Source organism: Eleginops maclovinus, chromosome 5, assembly GCF_036324505.1.
Source record: "Eleginops maclovinus isolate JMC-PN-2008 ecotype Puerto Natales chromosome 5, JC_Emac_rtc_rv5, whole genome shotgun sequence".
NCBI classification, from domain to species: domain Eukaryota; kingdom Metazoa; phylum Chordata; class Actinopteri; order Perciformes; family Eleginopidae; genus Eleginops; species Eleginops maclovinus.
Window position 1 is genome coordinate 5,794,878 of NC_086353.1, and position 26,046 is coordinate 5,820,923.

At 38.5% G+C, this 26,046-nt stretch overlaps 2 protein-coding genes across 9 annotated transcripts in view; one reads left to right on the forward strand and one right to left on the reverse strand.

Moving 5' to 3' along the window:
- The first annotated feature begins 692 nt into the window (after nucleotides 1–692).
- On the forward strand, nucleotides 693–7,322 carry znf330 (zinc finger protein 330). Its single transcript, XM_063884474.1, has 9 exons — nucleotides 693–899; nucleotides 1,239–1,258; nucleotides 1,353–1,423; nucleotides 3,072–3,148; nucleotides 3,425–3,551; nucleotides 3,636–3,740; nucleotides 3,893–3,939; nucleotides 5,643–5,760; nucleotides 6,184–7,322. The coding sequence occupies exons 1-9, from the start codon at nucleotides 780–782 to the stop codon at nucleotides 6,441–6,443; spliced, it is 945 nt and encodes a 314-aa protein (XP_063740544.1). The 5' UTR covers nucleotides 693–779; the 3' UTR covers nucleotides 6,444–7,322.
- A 6,839-nt stretch (nucleotides 7,323–14,161) lies between these two features.
- Nucleotides 14,162–26,046, reverse strand: part of inpp4b (inositol polyphosphate-4-phosphatase type II B) — a 218,774-nt gene continuing 206,889 nt past the window's right edge. For 7 of the 8 annotated variants that reach the window (XM_063883249.1, XM_063883245.1, XM_063883247.1 and 4 more), the window contains 7 exons: nucleotides 25,212–25,335; nucleotides 24,528–24,654; nucleotides 23,057–23,197; nucleotides 22,568–22,665; nucleotides 22,037–22,149; nucleotides 20,707–20,861; nucleotides 16,973–17,163 (listed from right to left, as the gene is read on the reverse strand). In XM_063883249.1, coding sequence (XP_063739319.1) covers nucleotides 16,989–17,163; nucleotides 20,707–20,861; nucleotides 22,037–22,149; nucleotides 22,568–22,665; nucleotides 23,057–23,197; nucleotides 24,528–24,654; nucleotides 25,212–25,335 — 933 coding nt within the window. In that variant the 3' untranslated portion in view covers nucleotides 16,973–16,988. Of the gene's footprint in view, nucleotides 15,033–16,972; nucleotides 17,164–20,706; nucleotides 20,862–22,036; nucleotides 22,150–22,567; nucleotides 22,666–23,056; nucleotides 23,198–24,527; nucleotides 24,655–25,211; nucleotides 25,336–26,046 lie in introns of those variants that run through there. The other variant, XM_063883246.1, reaches the window with a different exon arrangement.

The window sequence follows — 26,046 nt, forward strand, 5'->3', positions numbered from 1 at the left end:
TTAATGTGTATATAATTTCTACCATTTTCAGTACGTGTAGCCAATTGAAATATATATATATGCCTACTTTAACTGACACTTATATTCATACAGTATATTGTATTCATACATACCTATTTTTGGGTGGATATACATATTCAATTTAGGGTTTATACATTTACGTGCTTTTTTCAACTCTGGTAGATCATAGTCGCTTTATTTAAAGCCAAGGAAACACGGAACCAAAAGAAGGAACAAAACCCTCAGAGGTCTGTTTCAGACCGGACACATTTTCCAAACGGACCTACAAGAAGTTGGGAGCGCCGGTGATTTCGGTAAAAAATGCAAAAACTCAGACACTTATATTTACAATGACACCTAGTTTTGACATTCAGGACCATTGATGTAACTGCTGGACAACCTAAATAGGACATGTAAACATCTATAATCAAAGCTCATGTAAAATATGTACCATGTGATTATACGTGTCCTGTCTGCTGGCTGCAACAGCTAGCCAACATTAACAGATATAAACTGATAATGTGATCGTAAGTGTGTTAGCGGTCTACCATTACTTTAACTTTACGAATATGACTCCGCGTGTGTTTATAGACAGTAAACTTCCACACAATCACTTGACTTGGGATTTATGATTTTCATTGCCATTTCTACACTGTAGCTACTTTGCATATGACAATAAAGCCTTTGAATCTCATGTTCCGTGTTCCCAGATTACCAGCCTTATCCCCGTGGAAACCAACCGTTGAACCAGTCCTTAGCTTGACTGAAACGATCCAGAGATGCCCAAAAAGAAAACCGGTGCCCGGAAAAAGGCCGAGAGCCGAAAAGAGCGAGAGAAACAATCCCGAGCCAACCGGGATGTCATCGACGTGGCCAAACATCCCTGCAACTTCACCATGGTGTGTTTAAAACATGTCATCACTCAAAGTATTGTTTGTTAATTGAACAATTTTGAATATAGTATTTGTCATATTTGATATATTCTGTACACCCTCACATCTTTTTATTTTGTGTAAATATTGCCTTTATTTGTAATTGGTTACAAGAGTCCTTAAATCTTTTTTTAAAAAGCCTTTATAATAGTACTAATATTTGCTCCTTTCAAATAACATAGAACTTTTTCTGTGTCTGTATGTACCCTTTACCCCATGGCAAATATATCGTATGTGTAAACCTACTTGTTAATATAACTGATTCTGATTATTTAGTAACTTTAGTACAACTTTCTGTTTTTGCAGGAATGCGACAAATGTCAGAGGTAGGTGACTGAATTGTATTATAAACTTTCATTCAGGTATATCAGGTGAACTCGTTAACTTTCATTTTGTTGTCCTTGTTGTGTCACCTGGTAGAAAACAGAAGAACAGAGCTTTCTGCTACTTCTGTAATTCAGTGCAGAAGCTTCCTACCTGCGCTCAGTGTGGTGAGTAAACTGCACAGATGTGTGGTATGTTTACATGTTTGTTATAATATTTATATGAAATTTCTGTCATGTAAATAATTTCACTAGTTAGGTCGTCTCTGAATTCTACAATCTATACGTGTTTGTGTGTGTCTGTGTGTGTGTGTGTGTGTGTGTGTGTGTGTGTGTGTGTGTGTGGCTTTCAGACCCAATGTCATTCACCTCTACACATACTATATATCTTCAGAAATAGATATAAATGAACAATCATTATTCAAACATTTGTACATGATTCATGGGTGGGGTACTGCTTTTAATTTGATGATTGACTGACACTTTACAGAAATAGGTCAGGATGATGTATATGGGCTTAGGTCACTATGAAGGAATATTCACATTTGGGGTTAGGGGAAATGCTGATCCTGCTCTTTCAATAGTGCATCCTACTAGCCTAACATGATACCCTCCCTAACAGGCACACTACATATCCATGTCTTTCAATTCCCAGGATCTGGAAGTGTGCCAGTTCCTCAAATACCATTTAACCACCATGTGTACAGGTTGAAGATATTCTACTTGGGCGACCCCAAGTGGTTGGATCAATACACGTTTCTAGACAGCAGAGCATTTCAACTATGTAATGCAAAAACCTTCACCATAATAATCAGTGTTGGCCAAGTTACTTCCAAAATGCAATAAAGTACATATTACTTATTACTGTCTTTTTAAAGTAATAAGTTACATTACATTATTACTGTCTCTGAACTGTTACTTTGACTTTCTTTCACCAAAATAACTGCAAAAGTTTGGCTTTAAATGCTAAAATGTAGTTTATTGCAGCTCATTAATTAAAGCTATTTATCTATCTGGCAGTACATGCTGAACATTAGGAAAAGAACTAGAAATGAAATTCATGCTCCGTTTAACTGGGCTAATTAATATTTGATACCAGTAACATGACGTCTCTGTGTGTTATTAATAACATGTTAGTGGAGTCTCTGCTCGGCCCTGTAACCTGCTGTATATGATCTGGTCTCTATGGCAATGTTAGCTCACCTTGTCATTGGTGTGTTAACGGGGATTTGGCTGACAAGCTTTCTAAAAGCCGGCGATTCCACAGAGGACAGAGGCTGCAGATCTTCAACACTCTGCTACGAGTCTCTGAACGTCTCGGGGTTCAACCAGCATAGCAGACCGAGAGAAAGTGACCTTCTGTTTCTTTGGCCTGAGCTCACTCCTGTCTTTTTCTTTTCTTTTATCCGAGCCTGCAGCTCTGCATCGCGAATCTGTTTGTGCAGCCGTCTTAACCAATAGTAAACAGGCCTACTGGTTTACTATTCTACCTGCACAATTATTTGTCTGGTGTCGGAATGTCTCGCGATGTTGGTGAATTCTTAAAAACTAAACACCACATCATTTCGGGTTAAAATGTGTTGTAACTGCGTTACCGAGAATTGTAACGGGTATTTTATAACCCAAAATTCAGAAGTAATGCGTTATATTACTGCGTTACAGAAAAAAGTAATACATTACTGTAACACGTTACACCCAACACTGTTAATAATACACTTTAAGAGGCTATAAACACATCGGAAATATCCAAAAGCGGTGTTTGAATGGATTGTTACTCATTATTACATTATGTAATGCTTAATGCTGTTTTTCCCAGGCAAAACCAAGTGCATGAAGTCTTCAGATTGTGTCGTCAAACATCCTGGGATCCACACCACTGGAATGGCCATGGTGGTAAGTTATCAAGATTTCTGAAAAGATATAAACTCTTGGCAAATATGCCTTTTCTGCATTGACCAATCTGCACCTATCCATCCTTTTGGGAAAATGTGGTATTGCAGTGATGTAAGTAAGTATGTAAGAGTACAGTACTTTTTTCCTTTGCCCCAAGAGGCTTAATTACTGCCACACAAATGCCAATTAGTTGTGAGATTTATAGTGGCACCTAAACGATAAATCATTGCAAAGTCTTTCTTTTTCTCTCATTGCACTTCTGTTCTTTACCACAAGGGGGCAGTATGTGACTTCTGTGAAGCTTGGGTGTGCCACGGTAGGAAATGTCTGAGCACTCACTCCTGTGTGTGTCCGCTCACTGATGCAGACTGCATCGAGTGTGATCGTGCCGTCTGGGATCATGGTAAGAACCCCCCCATTTGAAATTCACACAGCCACATCAGTGTCAAACTCAGATTTACTCTGGCTGTTTTAACTTTCTGAATAGGAGGGCGTATCTTCCGCTGTAGCTTCTGTCACAACTTCTTGTGTGAGGATGATCAGTTTGAGCATCAGGCAAGCTGCCAAGTCCTCCAGGCAGAAACATACAAATGTGAGTCACTTTGTTCCGCTATCCCAACGTAATTCATTAGGGCTGGGTGGTTAATGTGGAATGTGAAGTTTATCTTATCCGTGGTAGAATAGAATGTCTAGAGCGAAAGTAGTTTTACACTTTCTTTTGCCTTGTCTCATGTCCTATTTCAGGTGTTTCCTGTAACAGACTGGGACAACACTCCTGTCTGCGCTGTAAGGTGAGAGGAAATGAAGAGATGTCCCTGTTTTAATGGAACTCCTTGTAGCTACTGAGGTTGCTGTAAACATTTTAATGTAGAACTACACCCATCCTATAAGCTCACATCACAAAGTGTTTACACAACAAATAGGTTTCAAGGTTTCAAGGTTTTATTTGTCATATGCACAGCAGATACAGCGTATATGTTGGCAATGAAAATCTTATGTCGCGTGCTCCTCCAACAACTCAACATACATGGTACAAATAACATAAATAAAATAGTGCAAAAAGAGAGAAGAATATTTACAGTAACAACAATAAAGATTTGAGGATGTGAAATATATACATATGTGGAATACATTGAGAGTATTTAAATACTTGTGGAATGAGGAGGTATGGGCAGATGCATATATTATGTATAGCAGATGTATATGGCAGATATGTATAATATATAGATATGTGTACTATAAACAGATATGTATGGCAGATGTGTATAATATATATATATATATATATATATGTATGTGTGTAAAAAGATGTGAGTAGACATTCACAGAGGTCAGGAGTTCAGCAGTCTTATAGCCCACACCTTATAACTGAAGACAAGTTCAAATATATTGTTACCATTTCCATAGATTTACATTTTAGTTGACCCAACAAAAGGTCATGTTCCAGACATGAAGGGAACATGTAAGCAACACTTAAGATTCAAATAAGAAATGCAGCAAGAGAGCGCTTCAATCAGATTAAACGGAAATCCCTCAATTGTTGCTGAAACTGCTGGCAGGAGTTTATTTCCCCTCTCTTGAAGCAGTACGCATAATATTGAGGGTTATGTAACTGGGATGTAATGGGAGCTAATTATACCACTTGGCAAAGACTTCTTACTGATGTTGCCATTTTCACTATCAGCTTGATTTATTTAGAGAAATAGTTAGCAGCTGTAAAGGAACCAAGCAATACAGCGTCTCTCCACTTCATTTATTCAGCTGTATACACAAACTTGGATACATTTGACTGAATAATTGAGTCAACCAAAACACTGTTCCTTCGTTCTAGAGATCCTATGCACTAGGATGCAATATTCACTGATGAAAACATAGCTATTATACCATCAACACTGATTGAACATCCACATAAATGGTGGCAAACCTTTCTGGAGAGGTTAACATTTTAGCGAGTCAGTCTTAAAGCAATACTTGTATGCTCATATGGAGATTTAAAAGGGTAGTTTGGGTTAACTCACTACTCCTTTTCATACTAGAAGAGAAGGATCCTTTCTAATCACAACTTCATTGTCAGTCTAGTTTGCATCTCTGTCCTACATAACCCTAGCTTTAAAAGATAAGTAGCAATTGTTAACTAAATTCAGTCCGTTTATAATAATTCAGCCTTTTATAAGAACATAAGTTTGGTCACTTTTGTTTTCATCACAGACAATAATGCAAACATGATTGGTCAGCTTTATTACAGTGAACGGCAGGAAACAGCTGGTGCAGTGTATCCCTTGGCAGGTGATAAGCACTATACTTGAATTGTAGCCAGACAAAAGGAGGAATTGACTGATCTGCTTAAAATAGATGTTGGTCAAAGGACTCGAACCGTCATTGGATTTCCATCTCAAATTCCAACTGAGAATATACCTCGTACATCGATATACTGTGTGTGCTGTGAAGTTTTCCATGTGATGATTTAAACCTAATTGCTACTATCTCCACTCAGGCATGTTACTGTGACGACCACGCCAAGAGTAAGGTCTTCAAACAGGAGAAAGGCAAAAACCCTCCCTGCCCCAAGTGTGGTCACGAGACCCAAGAGACCAAAGACCTCAGCATGTCAAGTGAGTCCTAGTTCTTTCCGGTAGAGGAAGTGACAGCTCCCTTCCTTGCTGCATTGTGATCTCAGAAACATAATATTGTGTGGTACGAAACACCAAGGGAAAGTGTCTATTCCCCCAAGCTAAATCAGAAACAGAGCTGTTATTTAGTTTTGGCTCAGTAAAGAGACTATTTTACTGATCCCTTAGTCTTTCAGTAAGCTGTTTCTTTAAAGTATCAGAAGGTATTTACTTTTTAGGAAAACAGATGCTTGGTTGGTTTTGGTTTTGGGACACATTAGGAACCAATCCTAAAAGTAACTTCTTCCATACTGCAATTAATCTGTAATGCATGCACATGGTTTTCTTAAATCTTACTGACTTTTTTGCCAACTTACCATCCAGTAGTAGTAACTAGATCCAATGTCTCCTCTGTTTTCTCTGCAGCTCGCACTATGAAATATGGCCGGCAGGCTGGAGCTGATGATGATGACGACGAATACGGAGCGTCAGGGTACGACTCCTACTGGAAGAACCTGGCCTCTGGAGGAGGACAACAGCAGGAATATGGAGACGACGATGAGGACGAAGAAGATGACGACGATGATGACGACGAAGACGACGATGAGGAGGAAGATGATGATGAAGAAGATGAAGTGGAAGAGGAAAAAGCTGCAGGTGCCGTGGCTGGTCTTAAACTGGACTGAGCTGAGAGAAAGCCTGCAGAGCACAGTCCCATAGATCCAAAAGATCCTCTGCAGATGTTCACTTGTTACAGCACAGGAAAGCATAGAGATATCATTCAACTTTTTTGTTTGGTTTATATTTTCATTCTAATTTGGTATATTCGCTACACACACACACAAATTCTGTGTTTGGTTGGTTTTTAAACCCTGTTACAGCAGGGAACTAAATGTACATCATGTTATATTCACAATGTCTTTACTGTGTAATACATGTTGATCTGCGGAGTAAATAATGTGTCATATTGTGGTAATCTGATCGGGGTTCCCCTGCTTCAATGCAACACAAAGGTTGTTCAAACAGCATGACATACGTACCCTGATCCCTTTAATGCATTTGAGAAGACATGTTGGTGTTAAACATGCCATTAAATAATGAAATAATACTATTGGAGTGATCATTTCCAAATGGCAGGGATTGGTTGTCATGTCTTGAGTAGCGATTGACTGAACTTTTATTATGACATGCACTGGAGATGACCAAGTGCTGGTGAGCAGTTGGGGAATACGTACTCTGATCCTTTACTTCACTTTACCTAAGTAGAAATACTTTGGTCTGAAAGTCCGGAAATCAAAATTTAGCTTGAGTAGACATTACAGAAGTATGATCAGCAAAATGCACAAAAAATATCAAAAGGAGAAGTACTCGTTAAGCTCTCTCTCTTAACATCTTTATTATATATTGGAGCAGATTCAACCAAAAAAAAAATTCCATCCAACCAGAAAGTGCAAAGGGTAAAAAAGCACATTTGTTTTCAATTAATGAACAGAACAAATATAAGGTGCAGGGTTTACAGATAAATACAGATGTTATAAATAGTAAATAAAGACATTGTTAATGAGTGTGATGTCCCTGAGTGTGATGTGCCGTGGGTTTGAGCTTCATGAAATTCAAAGGGGAGTGTGGTGGGGGGCTAGTTCTGAGTGTGAGAGTTCAGGAAGGTTAAACTATTAACGATGATTGAAACTGTGCCTACATCGTGTATAGCGCCCATAAACTATGGTCCACGATTAGCTCTTTTGTTGTTATTATTATTATTATAGAATACTATTATCTCTTTTTATCATTGCCACATACATTTAGACACATTTTAATTGAGTCCATAAGCCCATTTTAAATACTTGGCTATTACTACTGGGTAATTTAGTTGTACAGTACTGAAACATATAACCTTAAGCAGTTTTTACCCCAAAAATGACCTATTAAAAGTGAAGTAAACAGAGATAAGTAAAAAGTATTTATAGCCTAAAAAGAAATACTAAAGTCAAAGTACAGCACTTTAGGCTACTGTCCACTGCTGGTGAGTAACACAGTGACGAATGGGAGGAGTAAACTTTAACAGCATGACGCGCAGCAGCGGCGGCAACGGCGTTGGTAGGGCGTGAGAGTCGGTCTCTGGAGCAACAAATGGACTGGAGTCCTACTCCTCTCAAACGCTAATAACACGACCGATGAGACAACAGAGCTTTCTAGAAACAATTGAAATGCAAAAATGTGATCTCAGCTTGTTGCTCCGCCGGGTAGGAGAGAGACCTCTGCACAGATGATAGACTTCATGACGGCTTTCCCGGTAATCCTCGTGCAGCCAACATGCCCCAGAGACCTGCGAGCGGTGAGCTAACTCTCTTTGGTTGTGTGTGAAACAAATGAACCCAGGTCTGACTCAACCACACCTCAGGTTAAGATTTCATACAGATAAATATTTTGTTAAGCTGGACTGAAAAGTGTCTAAATTCACAACGGTGGGAAACAACTGGTGCGTAATAATCGGGGGTGTGTCAATTTGGTGATCCACGTGCATCCACGCTGGATATATTTCACCTGCTGTCCGTGAATTGGGCGCCACTGTGATTATTTAGTTGTAACCAAACTAATCACCAGTAGGGTCCATGGTTTAGTTTCAGTTTCATTTGGTGCAGGGATCTGGTTCAACCAAGCTCCTCCTTCCTTCTGGAGGTTATCGTAGCTCTCCGACAAACACACGTCTGCGCGGCTGTCAAAAAGTGTGTGAGGAATGAACGAGGAACGCGTGCACGTTTATGTTTTTATTTATGCGTAGGCCTATGACTACAAGTCCTTGGGAGGGTAGGGTACTTATACTGTAACTTCAATCCACTCATAAATCACCAATTTACTAAATATTGTTGTATGTTTAATGAAAGTAACAGTAAGTGCTGCATTTTAAAATGAGCAACAGGAACAACAAGAACAGAGCAAGATTTTGCTGCTTACCTTATGTGAGAACCTTGGTTCTATTTATTATCAAAAACTGGGTATGTTTTGATTATTATTTTTACAATTCTCTGACAATTTACTTTTCAAATAATTACTTGAAAACTGAAAATAAAGTCAGCTCATTTAGCAATGGTGTGAAATGGTGTAATGTTGGTTGTTCTTGTGCTGCTTCAGTAACACATACATTCCAATAGAATGAGTGCTGTATTGTGCAACTTACCGAACACACACTTTTTTTTAAAGTTTTTTTTTTTTTACCAGAGCAGGTCACACCTACCCTTTATCTTCAGTGACGCAGAGGTAGACTGTTCATTCAGATTTCATTTTTATTAAGTATTCTCTTGCTCAATGTCATAAATTAAACTACTAAAAACAATGCAACAAAAGGTATCCAGATCAAAAACTCTTAATAAACATTAATCTGTGCTGTACATTTCTCAAACTTGGTCCAAGACATTAACTCACATTTCTTTCTTTTTTTAAATACTGCAAAGACTGGCAAAGAACCCCGGAAAGATGCAAAGTGCTCCTAGAAATGGGACTATATCAAATTTCCAAATTTTGTAGACAGGAATTCACAATACAGGGTCTGACTCACAGACAAAGTCACGCTTTCCGTTGTTTCCTGCTCACCATCTCTATTTTTCTCAACAGTCTTATTAACCTGAAGGATGACATACTCACATTTCTTGTTTTATTTTTAGAAAGGCATCCAGTTCCAGTCGACCTGTAACCTGTGCAGAGAGAGCCACAAAACTCAGGTCTGGCTCAGGTGTTTCTTAGTTCTGAGGTAGGCATACAGTGTGTGAACTGTTTTCTAAGTAATGTATTGCTTATTAAATATAAAAAAATACACTTACCAAAGACAACACAACATAGGTCAGATCCTCGACATTATTCAAAAGAGAAAATATGAACAACAAAAGATCCTTTGTTTATTCATCACAACATTATATAGTAGAGAAATTGGAGATAAACAACTTCTATCTTTGACAACACAATGTGTGTGTCGTTTAATTCATGGAAACAGTTACTCTCAACATTTTATAGTAACACACAGTGTAATTGTGAAGGTGAAAGAGCAAAGAGAATCATTTGATCGCTAGTTGTTAATTATTATGTTTATTGTTATTTTGTTTTGCAATCAGTGTCTCTTCTTTCTCTCGAAGCTTTCTGAGCACATCTCCGTGCTCGTGTGCCATCCTTTTGAATGATACATTTGAGTTACAGACAACCTTTGAAGGTCTGAGAGAAGCCCTTAAGGTGAGAGAAGGTATTAAATTAAAAAAATATATATCTATTTCTATGTTTGATTATTACATTTATGATAAAGTAATGTGTTTGATATATAAACCATCGTGTTTTTATGCTTACTCATACTTTGTTGGCATCCTATTAAGCCTCTGAGTCATTTCTTCGGCCGTCATCCCATTAGTGTGAACATCATATCTCGGAAAAACCTCGAGGGAATTTCTTTAAATTTGATTTTTTTTTTATGTTTGTCTAGTTTGACTCTTTCTTATTCATTTTCAGAAATCTGACGCTATGCTGTATGCTCCTAATGAAGTAACTAATGAAGTTGAAGTAAGTTGTAAAACTTCATGATAAAATTATTGTTTTAAGATGACAAACACATTTCAAATGTAAACAATAAAAACTAATAAGATACGTTTATTGATATACAATTTATTAATCATCAAAAAAGTACGTATAAAGTATCAAGCCGACAATATTCTGTAGTCTGTGAAGTGCACACCATTGACTTTGCCTTTTTCAGCTATGCAAAGAACAAATACACTGCCCGGCCAAAAAAAAGGATACACTGCCCGGCCAAAAAAAACGTCTCAAGCCTGTGGGGGCAGTGCTATGATCTGGGGTTGCTGCAGTTGGTCTGGTCTAGGTTCAGCAACGTTTTGTGCCCAAAGAATGAGGTCAGCTGACTACCTGAATATACTGAAGGACCAGGTTATTCCATCAATGGATCTTTTCTTCCCTGATGGCACGGGCATGTTCCAAGATGACAATGCCAGGATCCATCGGGCTCAAATGGTGAAAGAGTGGTTCAGGGAGCATGAGACTTCATTTTCACACATGGATTGGCCCCCACAGAGTCCAGACCTGAACCCGATTGAGAATCTTTGGGGTGTGCTGGAGAAGACTTTGCGCAGTGGTCTGAATCTCCCGTCATCGACACAAGATCTTGGCGAGAAATGAATGCAAGACAGAAATAAATGTTGTGACGTTGCAGAAGCTTGTGGAAACGATGCCACAGCGAATGCGTGCCGTAATCAAAGCTAAAGGCGGTCCAACAAATATTAGAGTGCTTGACCTTTTTTTAGGCCAGGCAGTGTATATAGCCCTCCAATTCTTGAGATTAGCAACATAGCCATGAGCTAGAAGAAAGGTTTGGCCTCCTCGCTACGTCAGTTTGTGCATATGCAGCCGTGATACTGCTGCCACACTGCCATTCAGTCAGCTGTTCTTTCTTGCAAAAAGATGATCTGTAGTTTCTGAAGTTTCTGAAGCCCTATTGAGCCTCATCAAAGTTGTAAGAGGTGGGATTGCGGGCCTGGTATAAATGGCAGAATACTGGGCTATTGATGACAGTGGTTTGACACAAATGGCTCCATCCTTATGTTTAAATCAAGACTTTTGTGTACTTTAAATATTTGTTTTAGATGTCCTTGCTTCCCTTTGCATTTGGACTTTGCGTTCTGAAAAAACTAACAACCTCAAAAGCCAAATGGCATTCCCCGAAAATAATGAAACTTCAGGCCTTAAAAAAACACATAGCTTAAAACAGAATTCATGTTACGTCTTGATTTGTGAGCCTGATCAAGTTTCAGCTAAAAGCTGTTCAAACCTGCATGATGTGCACAAAGATCTGACACAAATAAAGAAAAATGTGAACACTTGTTTGTAACTGTTCATGTAATAATCCTAATGTGTCCATAATGAGGCTTTTCTCTCTCTCCTAGGAGAGCTGTAAAAAGATGATTCTCAAATGTTACATGTTGGAGTTGATGATGGTCATAAATGAAGAAGACATTTTGGATGACAACTTAGACGTCTTCTATGAATTCTATGAACATCATCTGAAAGAGCCTAAATCTGTAAGTCACCTTAACACCACACAAAGCTTCTGTGCTATATCACAGTTTTTGTTTTTAAAGATTAATCTGTTCTATGTTTGAAAAAATACTGATTGTGTCCTTCTCAATTTAAGGATGGCTGTCGACAATGTGAAACGTACCCCCTTGTAAATATTACAACATTCTCAGACAGACTAAATTCTCTGTTTCAAGAAATTCAAAGTGATAATTCGTCCTAAATGTGAGCCACACATGTTCATTTGTAAATATCTGTAAAGAATGTTGTTTTTATTTTGTAAATATCACGCTGTAACTATGTCAACATGTGATAATGCTTGCTGTCCGATATTTTATATTAAAGTGAATCTGAATGTATAGAATGACTGCTTTTAACTGTACAGATGATGTCACCATGTGCCACAATCTGCCTTTCAGTTGTACAGTTTAAAGAGAAGTATCAGGAAAGTTGCAGACAGTAGCAACATGTACTGTGTATACAAGTGTTTAATATTGTTAAACTCATTGCTATACATTACTGAATGTCACTCCTATTACTCAGTAGATATTATATATATATGTATATATATATAATCAATGCTCACCCAGTAAATTATATCCCAACAATGAAGTCTTTCATGTTTTTTGATTCATGGTTCTTTTATCTCAAGGCCTTTGAGTTCTGTTGTTTACATTCAGTGATTGTGGAAATTCAGACTTCGTTCCGCTTTATGTTAAAACCCCATAGGGTGTGTGGTGCAGGTGTGATGAGCCCGATAGAACTGTAATATGATCCAGAATAGATCTGAGAGTTTGCTTATCAGATGGGGAGAAAACATGATATAACAAGTCTAGAAAAAGTTCTCATGGTGTCTATCTATTTTCATATCAATCATGAGGCATGAAGAAATATAAGATCCATTCACAACGCAATCTATCAGGAATGTGTCCTCTAATGTATTTATTGGACAAAGCAGCATCATGCTGGATAATGTAGAAGTGGGCGTCCATGTGTTTTTTTTTTTGCAGACTGGCCTCATTCAAAAGTCATTATGGAGCCATTAAGGGCTAGAGTTGGTCGGAATGCACTCACCGATCATTCTTCTGTGTGGTCTAACAAACAGGTTGAGTGCATTTCCCTCATGAAAGATTTAAACATATAACTGTGTGTTGGTTTCTTCCCTATTTGTTTGCTAGTAGTCTTCTTCACAACCTTTCTTGACACATTCCTGGGTTTCATGGTGCACTTCCAATACCAACTGAGGTAGCGTGAGGACAAGATGTGAAATATGCTACATGCGTAAATATATATTTGTTCATGAAACCGAAACAAAAACATGGAACACTTGTACAAAAGATTGCTACATAGTGCTACTAGAGGTAAACAATTCGACAGGGCATCTTTGATTTGGTATGAAAGGCAAAGAAAAAGGGTGATAATCCTGTGCTTCATCATATGATGCCCTTGCAATTTGACACCAGAGAAACTAAATTATATTGCGACAAAAAACACTTAAGAGATTACCTTGGAACCACTCCATGTCAGAGATGCCATAAAAAAACCAGAGATGTGCCAAGACTGACAGCAGCTACCTGATGTTTATTAAGGTTCTCGGTTTATAACCTCTTGTAAAATTACAAAAGTTGAGTTAAATGACCATACGTATGTTTCTGTCAAAGAGCTCCGCTTTTTTTTGTTTACCAATGGTGTCGAGATGGGTCGTCAAACAAGACTGAGGATAATCAATGTTGGGAGTTTTTGTGGAGGCGGTTTAGGGGACGTCTATTCAATTGTATGTGAGACATAAAAATGGTGTTTTAAAAAAAAATCCATATCAGAAAATACGCATTTGAATGATTTATTCTTGGGATTTGCTGTCAGACTGGAAAGGGTTCAGAAAAAGGATTAGGTTTCTGCTGATTTTTAGGTGAGGCTTTGGACTCAGGTCTGGTCATTTAAAAGATGTTAGTCTTTCTCTTTATAACTGGGCCAATTTTTCGGGTCAATGGGTTGAACTACGAACCTATTGCCCAGTGGGATGCAGAAACGGAGAGTTGATAGCAGGTTGTAATTTATAAAAGTTTGTTTTAAAACTATGATACTTCTTTTCTTTTCAACTGAAAGACATTTAATGTTTTAGTATATATATTATACATATGGGCAGGAAGCTTAAATACCAAAGTTGGGAATTTGTACCAATGACTGGCAAAGACCCTCATCATTACTAGGACTGCAAACAGTGTTCCTAAAAAAACAGCAGACATGTGAAAAACATGGATAAAACTAGCATCATATCCTCCTATGGTTGAACGCACCTTATACAAGACATCACAAATACATTACATAATCACAAATATCCAAATCAAATCATTGTTTTATTTAATGTCAAATAGAAATGTTTCCAATGAACAACACAGCCAATACATTTCAAACATGCATTAAAGCCCAAGGTTCAGAAACTTGGAATATAAAAACGTTTTAGTATACAAAAATAAATAATTAAATTGGAATAGCGTTTGGAAACGAAGGTCCAATGTCCTCACCCTGTTATGACACGTGGTTTCACTGGCCTGTACCTTAAGATATAAACATATTATTCAGAAAGCTCGAGTGCAACCACCGAGAGAATAGGAGGAGTTATGAAACATGACTCAACACATGCTTCACTTATTAGTGATGAATGAAAGATATGATTGCAAACGAAAAACAATATAGGTGAAGTTTGGACCTGAATACGTGATAACACTTAATATTTTAACTCTTGTAGAACAGGTTGGCTTTTATCATGTCAAATTGCACACATCCAATCATAGAATAAGGCTTTATACATTTTATTTACCCGTTTAAACGTGGAAAGCAGTATTTGACAAGCCATAAAGCACACCAGCTCTATTAAAACTGTGTTTCCCACACAGAAGTACTCGTTTGTCCTTTTACAAAAATGTTGGCACAAATAACAGAAGAAAAACACAACATCCATCAGGTGCACTCAGCCAGTTCTCTTTGGATTCAAACAGGAAAATATTATTTATAAGCGTCAATATTTACTGAAGACACACACACTGACTGGTTTTACGGTACAGGGTTTAGGTCCTCAAGAGTCCACTTTGCCGTACGTGCCCTCTGGTGGTCGGTAGCACTTGGGAAAGGCCATCAGCTGCAGCATGTTGAAGGCATATTTCCTGCATCTAATATTCTTTTGAACGTTTTCAATCCGACATCCTTCTCTGGTGATCAAACAATGATGGTGAAGAGGAATGAGGAGGGAAAAAGAAAAGAAAGGAAAACAAAAATGTGAAAATGAATGAATGAGTTTTTTAAATCATGTTGATGTCATCAAAGTTTCCCAGCAGCCATCAAGCTACGGGAGTGATGATGATGATAGACACACAATATAATAAAGTGTATTGCTCAACAAGATGACCTCCCAAATATGTGTTCCTTTTGACATATGTATTTGGTTGTTTATGTAAGGGACAAATAATTTGGTTGCAAGCTAAAGTAAACCCTTCCAACAACTTTCAATGAGAGCCTGGAGTATTTTTGTAACCCTGCTGCTAAACCAACAAACCAACCAACCAAACAAAGAAGCTATGTAATCTTGGGCTCTCACTGAGTGGCTACTGTATTTGTAGATTCATTTTTGGTTGTAGTTGTTGTTGTTGTCTGCAGAAGTAGCTTTCCCTCATTGTTGCTGTCTTCATTAAATGGTTTGACACAGGCACATCAATTTCGAAAAGCACAAAAACACTGCTAATGCTTCATACATATTTCAAAGAACACGTATTTGTTTGAAAGCATATTGTGCGAGGCGAGAGTGGGACGTTTACATTTCCAGAAACAAGTGAAGTGAACGTTTTCTGTTCAAGTGAAGCTGCATCTGAGTCCTTTCATATTTCATTAAAAGATGCAATTCACTGTGTGTGTGTGTGTGTGTGTGTGTGTGTGTGTGTGTGTGTGTGTGTGTGTGTGTGTGTGTGTGTGTGTGTGTGTTTTATTTGGTATAACTTAGCAACCACTGCAATGTTATTACAGTTGTTGATCCACATTTTAGCGTTGTAATGCTCTACTACATATGAAATGCAATCTACCACAACTATGTTCTAACAATTCGTCAGTGCATCTGTGCCATGCTCACAACATAATAATATATGAGCCTCAAAGATGTGGTTTTTCCTGTGAGGCTGAACGTTTTTTATTGGATTGCAACATCATGTTAAAGCAATAAAAGCAGCATGTTAAGGGGAGGATGGTGGGTAGTAAAAAGGAAAACCATTCAAGGTTGATTTAAGGACTTTTTTCTATGTGGAGTTCAAACAATACATCACAGTCCCACAAACTCACAAGAAGTCCTTCAAGGGTCGATTCACAAAAATCCTTAATGGAGGGCTTTAGTGTGCAGTAGTCTGTTTATAACTGGTACTGACGAGGAATGCTGCGGTTTATTTACTATCCAAACATTTAATACCATCAGCAGTTTTTTTTACGATGTTGGAAGTTAAAGCTGCCGATAATCTGCATGTTTCTTATCAACAAATCACATGAAAAGATGGAAGACTATTAAAAATCAATCAATGGGACTTATATTTGCACTGAGGGACAATTTCTTTTACTATGATGAACAAGGACACAGTGGTTTATTTGGAATCAATACAATATACGTCAGTCTACCGCTACAGCGCTAAGCAGCTTTAGGAAACTACTGGGCTTTTCGTTCTCCTTTTTTTAAGATGTGAATGAATAGGTTTGGATTAGTGGAGGCAAGTTAGTCAGTATTAAACAATGTTATTGACAAAAGAAACCTATACATTAATGCCAGGATCATCAAAGTCAGATTTCAGAGGGTAAATTAAACTTTGGGTATATTAATATAAAGTTAGTGCTAACCTAACCTTGACACGAGTCTAAGGACATTTTGTTATTGTCAGATTTGAACTTACTATGTTCTTGGTGCATCTACAAATGTCTCATTGCCAGTTATTTAAACCATCTCATTGAAATCCATCTTCCCCATTCCTTTACTGCTGGGAATAACAGTCCACAGCGTGAGGTCACGATAAAACCACTGGCACCAATCACCCTAACACGAGAGAGCCAGCAGATCACACCACCCCCACTTCTCATAAAAGAACAACGAGCAAACACAGAAAAGAGGAGTGAGCAGAGATGGCATTGGCAGCAATTTATTGATATTTTGCAAGCAGAAAAACAAGACTTAAAATGAGCCACACAACCAGTAAGTGCGAGCTAACGAGCAGCAGGGCAATGGGGTAAAAGTGTCGTGACGCTGGTTTGTTCTCTGTCACGGTGCAGGCCTCGGGGTCCTCCCAGTGCCCGACGTCTCCCTGCGTCAGCTGACTGCAGGGCGCCCATCAGAGTAAAAAGAGCGGACAGACACAGATCAAAACGATGTGCTGTTAGTACAGTCTACATGCTGTCTAAGTGGGACTAGCACAGATTGATCACTTAGAGGCCAAAACAGGATGCTGTGAGAATGCCCGCTTAGACACATTTTCCTCCAGAAGCCACAGAAAAGCAAGCAGTGTTTAACGCAGCAGAAATGCGAGGAACAGGAGCATGGAAAGCTGCATGGAAAGCTGCATGTTGATCCACGTTATGACATGACTTGGTTGGCAGAGGATGGTGGAGAGAGGAGGCATGCAGTGAAAGCTTTATGTAAAATGTGTTTTCTTTGCTGTATATCTGATCCTGCTGATATTCATTCACTTGAGGGTAGAAGAGGAAGAACCATTGTTTACTCTAGCGATTTAACAGGTCTTTGGTGAAACACGACACTCTGTTTTCGATTTCCTTTTTGGATGAGATTTCAATTCATTCACTTTACCCAAAACAACCATAAATCCCTGTCAGCTGTAATAAAAGAGTGAAAAATTGCTTCCTTTTAAGATAATCAGCATATTTAGATGAGTCCAGGCAAGAAACCCTTAATAGGTTGTCAAATGGTTTGCCTGTCTGGCTTATAAAAGTAGGAAAAGACCAGTTAACTTCATTAAATCAGCAGTTTATGTTACAGACAAACTTAAACACTAGGTGTCATATCATTGTAAAACTCAGGTGTTAAAGCACGGTGGCATCTTTATCAAAGAAGCGTAAAAAAAATGTAGTAAAGTGGAAGGCGTTAGATACCTCTGCCATTGTAAACCAGGAACGCAACAAACCCAACAGAGGGCCCCGTTAATCATTAAATATGCACTGATGGTTGTTTTTTTCAACCTCACTTGACCTTACAGATGAATCTAGTCTTTTTTGATTCATTTAAATAACTCGAGCTTTAAATCAATGTCTGAAAATGATATCCACAGTAATGCCCTTTTAGTTTCACACCAAAGAAGTTAACCGAGAAAAATGCTGGAATAACGAAGCGTACCTGTACTTAATAAATCTATTACGTTTTTCTAATTTCCCCTTATTATCCTTTCCCACCTCACCTCAACACTTTATAAATGCTAATTTTTTTCTTCTTCTCAAGACTAATTGATCTAAGTAATAACTGCAGTGGTTTAATAAGAAGCACAGCCTAAGTAATTTGTTTAATAAAGTAGTGCATATCGCATTTAAAGGAGCTATATTATGCTCATTTCCAGGTTTATTTTGTATTTTGTGTCAGCACTGTGACATGTTTACATCCTTTAATGTTCAAAAAGGTGTTTATTTTTCTTATACTGCCTGTGTTTTCACCCTCTGTCTGAAACCAGAGCCCAGTCTACTCTGATTGGTTATCTGACGGGCTCTGTATTTATTAGTCAACCACTTAGAGATGTCCCGATGGCCCTTAGCCTATCACGTACAATATGTTGGAGCTCTAGCCAATAGAAGCGCAAGTGTGACATGGTGATGTCATTATGTTATTGAAGTAAACTTTTGGATTTGAACCCTTGCAGACCATTCACATGCACAACAACTAATACACAAAAAGGAAAGGAAAACCCCGAAAGCATAAGAATCTTTAAATCTTGTCAAATAATACATTACAAGGGTAAATATATTTTTGGGATGCTGTAAACATCGACTCAAACTAACGATTCAGATTTGAGTGTTTTTTATACCAGCTGTTTTGCTATTTATGTATCAAACACTTGGCCTGAAGGATTGTATTTATTTTATAGTGTTTTGATTGTAACAATATGACTACCATGTTGATGGAAAACACTGATCTATTGATACATATACTGCACTTATATTGATGTAACTTAACATGGTGCAGTCCATAAAACGTTCCTAGATCAAGGGCAGGGCGATGGGTGGCACCGGTTTAATTCTTCACCGGTTTAGTTTGTGTTTGGAGAAGCTGGCCTGCAGTGAATTTGCTTTGTTTGAACTGTCAGGTATTTTAGATGTTTATCTGTTGTCTGACTGCTTCATGTTACAATGGCAAATGTACACCAGTTTGGTTTTGATGTAAGAATCTTTGGTAACACTTTACTTGAATGGGTGTTCATAAGACTGACATAACATTGTCATAACCATGACATGACACCTGTCTTAAACATTAATGAATACTTATGACAGTTGTCATTAGGTGTCGTTCGGTAAGTTATGTCACTTTTGATGCAAAGGTGACATTGACATTGTCATCATGTCATAGCAGACCTAACTGTCAAACTTAAGAAAAACGTTTAGCTTGATATCTTAGCGCGACATTAAACCGTCATATATGGATGTCTGCTATGACATGTTTATGACAGGTTTTGTTGTCTTGGTTTATGTGAAGTTGTCATAACAAGGACATCTCAAACAATGTCACCTTTGCATCAAAAGTGACATAACTTACCGAATGACACTTAACAACAACTGTCATAAGTATTCATTAGTGTTTAAGACAGGTGTCATGTCATGGTTATGACAATGTTATGTCAGTCTTATGAACACCCATTCAAGTAAAGTGTTACCGAATCTTTTTAACTGGTTCCCTTACTTTACTCAAACAGGTCATGAGGTGACTAAGTATGATTTACAATTCAACTACCCAGCCTTTTCCACACATTTCTGACCCTGATTAGTTGCAGTGATTGAGCAGTAGTGAGTTGTTTGTGTTTGTCTTATGTAATATCCTATCCTCTAATAAATCTGAGTCAGACATCTGCAATCAGCTGGCCTATGCAGGTTATTACCATAGGCTCTTCAGATGTGCACTTCCCCCAAAAAGTTGTTAGGTCAGAAGTTATCAGATTCAGACGGGTGCAGATGAAGAGGTTTAGCCTGCTGGCACTCACAAACGTTAAAGGAATATGTGAAGGAAAGTGTTGATAGTGGAGGAAACAGATGATGGTGTTTATGCTGGCAAATCAAATGGTGATAAGATGGAGGAGATTGTTGCAGACGACATGTCTTTAATGAGTTAGCTTCTGCTTGTTAACAGATCCGGTGGGTGCATGTTATTGCTTTCACCAGACACATGTTAGTATACCAGAATGATTCATCACTTGCCTCTGATAGTATCCAGCCATGCAGAATTTGAGATATACTAAACAATGTAACAAATAAAAGGTGAATTGTGCTGTTTTTTGCTGTTTAACCAGCATTGTGTCTTTTCTGTAACAAAATTGGACAATCCATATGTGTTATTGTCAATCACTATAGGAACTATTAATTTGCTGGAAAGTAGTTCAGGTTAAAACACTTCAGAGTGAGGTCTTTGATCTCTAGAAAAAGGAGTTTTTACTGAAGTTTGTTTTATTGTTTTCATTGCATTGTGGCTATAAGATCTCTGAGATTGTATCTGAGCAACTAAAATATCTGCATGGCTACAAACTACTGAAGCAAAGAAGAACACTATGTCTTGTGTTTATTGCTGGCTTTTTAAATGCAGCATGTATATGACAGGTTGGAACATTAACCTGCACCCATAATAGTTTATACTCTATTTTATCACTGTCTTACCTCCGCATACAGTCCAGAGCACGGATGAAGAAGTCCTTGCTGAGCTGGTGTTCGTCGCGGAGGAGGGCACACTGCTCCAATGTGACAGACATGGAGGTCCGGTCTTTGGCACTTTTACAGCTGGTAAACCTGATGCCATTTAACCTTCGGCAGATCTGGAGGCAAAAGGAGAAATAAATACTCAATGTTTACGTTCATCAACGATGCAAACTGTTTGTCAGTGGCTCCTCTGGTAAGAAGGCTTGTTTGGTCTATGATGTTTGTTCTAACCTTGACATAAAAACTGTTTTTTACAGTACTGTAGTTGGATAGACAGGACCCAAGTGCAGTAAGGAGGAGGGATTCAGGGTTTAACAAAAAGCGAGCTTTATTCTAATAAAAAGCTGTTAACAAAACACAAAACTAGGGAGAAAGTACAAACGAAAGGTAAAAGTATCAAAACAAAACTATAACAAACCACAAAGGCAAAGGCATAGAGATCCAGACATGACATGAAGTCCAACTCATGGGAAGGGAAGACAAGACTAAATACACAGAAGGGTAATCACAGGACAAAACACAGACACAGGAGGGGAGGAGAAAAACAAGGGCAACAGGTGATCACAATGAGACAATCAGACACAGGAGGGCAAACACAGGAAGTGACACCAGATAGGACACAAGGAGGAAGATACATTTCAAAATAAAACTAACAAAAACCCTATAACCATGACACAAAAGGGGCCATTTATTTTCATTTTTGGACATTCCCGAAACAAACATCTAGAATCTAGATGGTAGCGACATCACTACAGTATATGGATGACGGTGTAATGGTCCATTTAGAAACAACTTTTCAAAACTCTTGATCCCCAGAGGATGAATTATAACCCATTTTAATTTGTTCCAAACTTTGATTTGCGACCAATGATATCTTCATTAGGCTCAGCAGGGCTTTTACTTATAAGCAAATGTTAGCATGCTTGAACATCAACATGATGAACATGGTAGATATTATCATCAGCACAGCGCAGCCATCATCATGGTTGTGGTCTTGTTTTAACAGACTTCTGCCAAACAAAAGAACTGTAGGAACATGTACTACATTTTATGGTCATATACTGAAGATCAGGTAAAAGGTCAGCGTCTATACGGTATCGTTTTCAAAGTCAATCCATCAGGCAGTTTTTTTTGGAAGCCCATGAAATATTAAAGTGTCAAAAATGTAATGCTAGGCTTCATCTAAGTGTATAAAGATCACAGTTACACAGGAGAGGATGTTCTTTTTACGCTTCAGAGACAACTGTCTTCCTCCACAATGACTGATTGTTACAATAAATACAATGCTCACCGTTCCAGCAATCCATAGTATCTCCACATTCTTCCTCTTCTTTGTAACTACATTCTGGCCCAGGGTTTCAAGTAATTCCTTTATGTCGGTCTGTGTCTGGTAACACGGTAGACCTATTGACGGAAAGCACAAGACACATGGCCAGTGAGCGGTTCTGTTGAGGCTTTGTTCTGCTGGTAATAAAAGTTTGAGGCCAGGCTGAATGCAGGTTCTTATGGATTAACTTGTGTTGGCAGACAAAGAAGAAAAAACACTTCACACATATTGTGGAAGATGGTTCAAAAATTCAAAGTTTTCGAATGCACATTAGCTACAGCCTGTTTTTAGCAATGGAAATCTTAAGTCTCACGCTTCTCCAACAACGCAACCTACGATATACTTTATAAAAAAAGATAAAGACAGAAAAGTGTGCAAAAGAAGAAATTGTTCAATTCACTATAAATGATAGGAATCCAAGATTTGCTTCCTTATATTTGCCAAAAATGTGTCCCCCACATCTCTGTAACTGCACGTAAGAGTTATTTCACTTACATTCTAGTGGCACCTTTTCACTTAACGATTTGTAATAGGCTTCTAACATCTCAAAGTTCCTCTGGTTTATTCTTTCCTGGAGAGAGATATCTCCAAACCTGAGAGGAGGGAGGAAGAAAATAGGTGGTTTTGGTGGAGCATCACTTAAACCCTCAAGACAACTTGTTTATTAAAAGCGTGAATACAATATAAAGTAATAAAACAAAAGGATAAAATATGTGAGGAGTTGCATTGTTTTTTCAGCAAAATAACAAAAGTACATGCAACATAGTTACAAATCAAATATTTATGGGAACATGCAGTTAGAGGTTTGAATGCCCCCTGCATTGTGAATACAGATGTGCTTTGCAAGAATAAGAAATAAAGAATAAACTGTGCATGACTCTTAATGTGATATAAATGAGATTTCATCAGATACACACTCTGGATTATATCGATTAGTTGAAGACAAGGATAGCAACAGCTGTGTGTGAGCACTGTCTGCAGTACCTCTCTGCTATTGTCTGCTGTTCATTGATGCCCACGTTAAACAGCACCGGGAACACTCGCAGAGGCTTGCCTCCCTTGATCTCTTCTGGCAAGGTCTGGAAAACCAGACGTGGTAATGGCACTTCTACAGTGAACTGGTCTCTGCACACAGGGAGAAAAAGAAAAAGAAGGATAAAGACAGATTTGTTGAGAGAATGGATAAATAGACATCCCAATTTTTTGCAAAGCTGTACTATTGACAGCTAAGAAATGCCTGCTGTAAACACAGACATTAGTGTGTGTGTATGCATGAGAGAGAGAGTGAGTGCAACAGCCTTTCAAGTTAACACAAAGAAGGGCGGGACAAGAGGAGTGTTTCATTTTATCACGCTTGGCATAATCAAATGTGGACTTAATTTCACTTACATTTACAAGTATGAGCTATGTTCTCCTTACTGGCTGCAAATAACAGCTGGTCCATTTTCAGGTCACTAGGGGCTTTGTTTGATCATACCAGAACAAAAGGATTGCTATCATTATTTGTATGCACAAACCAACACATCTGCTGTTGAAGGAATTTAAGAGTCAGATTAATACTTATTGTAAGATAGCAGAAATTGTGCAGAAGGCTTTCTACTGTGAGACTGTGATGTTTTGATGTTAAGCATTCATCTGTTTGCATCCCACATATTTATTTTTACCACAATAAGCAGTATTTATCCTTGTACAGTGTTTCATTTGAAATTCTGTTTCTCATCTTACTCTATTTCACATGTATATAGTAACCTTCTTACACATTTACCGGCAAACTGGTCACATTCTCTTGCACCGTTTTATTTATTCCTGCTTTTTTTTGCACTATTTGTTATTGTTTTAATGTTTATGTGTTAGATAAACACATGTTGCATTGCTGGAGGAGCCTGGGACTTAACATTTCCATTGCCATAAAAAGGGCGAAGCCTGCGAGCTAGTTCAGTCAGTCAACTCGAGCACCAATGATACATTCGCAGATAACGCCCCTCGTCACACTTGCAACATAGTCCCCTGAATCTGGCACTCTATTTAAGCTGTCAGGTCTGCCTACCTCTGCCTGGCTAATGCAGCTGCTGCTACTGCTGCTTCTACGCTGCTGCTGCGTTCACGTTGGCGATGCTCGCCTGCCCCACCACCACCCTAGCTTCCTCCCCAGCTTCCACCTGTAGGCTCGGGGGATAGTTATCTAATCCTCACTCAATGTTCTATGTTAATATGTGGAGTGATGAGGCCCGAGCCTAGATGCCAAACTCAAACTACATACTGTTTGTAATAAACATTAATGAAACACGTGAGTTGTTTGACTGAACTACAGTATAGCTGCTGTGCATATGACAATAAAACCTTTGAACCTGAATCACGTTCAGGTTTGGAAGTCCCTCGTTGCATGCTTTTTGAATTTATTTTTAACCACTACATGACATGTACAGTAGTAAGTACTTAAGTGATGTTGTCTCACCGTCGGCCAAACACTAAAGGCTGGAGGTCACTGAGGTCATCTGTCTTGGCCTCTGTAATCTGGAACAGAACTCTCTGCAGGTCTGAGATCCCCACCTCCATGTCCTCCAGCATCCCGATCTCCTCACCTTAAACGTTTCCACAAACCCACATTAGTAGTGATTTATCTCCTGCTCATCATGATGGTAAATAACAAACAAATGTAACTAGCACTACACCACCGACGTCTCCAGTACAATTCGTCATAGCGTCATTTTAAGTGACTTAAGGTTAAGACTAGGAGAAAAAGGTAATTCAGAAACTGCCCAGCTTTTAAAGTACAGACGAGTTGTTTTCATTATAAAACTGGGTTAGATGGTGTGTCCTTCAGCTGTTTAAGTAGGATATCAATCTACCTTCCTGTGCGCTGTACAGTGAACTTTAGCAGAAAAATCATGAAAGAAAATGCAATCATGTAGCTGCAGGTTTCTACCATAGTTGTGCTTATAGCTTAAAGGAGATCCCTTTAACTCTGACTCTGTATTCATCTGATAAAAATCGAACTATGACACTGTGGCAAACCTTCAACTGGAACACGTTGTACAAAGTGAGTTATAAAAGCCTTTAATAATGGCCAAACAGTGACTCATCTCATTGCTAAGAGTTTAGTCACATTCACTCATCAGGTTACCCAGGCTCTACTCACTGTAGGTGCTGAGCAGACTCTCAAACTGGGCCACCAAGCCAACCAGGTGTAGCTGCTTCAGGAAGCCTGGGTCCTGCATTCCTGCGTACAGCCTCATGACAAAGCCACAGGCTAAGGCTGCCAGCTACACACAAACACACAAACACACACACATCGACACACCCACACACACACCGACACCGACACCGACACCGACACACACACACACACACACACACACACACACACACACACACACACACACACACATTAAGCAACATATCTTTGAAGTTTCTCTTGCCCAAAACAGTAATGCAAATAAAATGAGAAGCCAAGAATGAGCCCCTGCATTACATCGAAAGTACACAAGGGCAAGGAGGTCAAATGGCATTGAGGCTGCAGCTGCTGACTCACAGCTGGATTCATTCGACTAAATCTGAAGTGGTTTGACAAGCTAGGATAAAGTTTGTACTTTGCACAACACAATTAAACAATAAACTGCTTTATAGCTGGCCAAAAACGATGGTTGATTATGTACAGTGGGGCAAAAAAGTATTTAGTCAGCCACCCATTGTGCAAGTTCTCCCATTTAAAAAGATGAGAAAGGCCTGTAATTTTCATCATAGGTATACCTCAACTATGAGAGACAGAATGAGAAAAGAAAATCCAGAAAATCACATTGTCTGATTTTTAAAGAATTTATTTTCAAATTATTGTGGAAAATAAGTATTTGGTCAATAACAAAAGTTCATCTCAATACTTTGTTATATACCCTTTGTTGGCAATGACAGAGGTCAAACGTTTTCTGTAAGTCTTCACAAGGTTTTCACACACTGTTGCTGATGGTAGCCTCTGT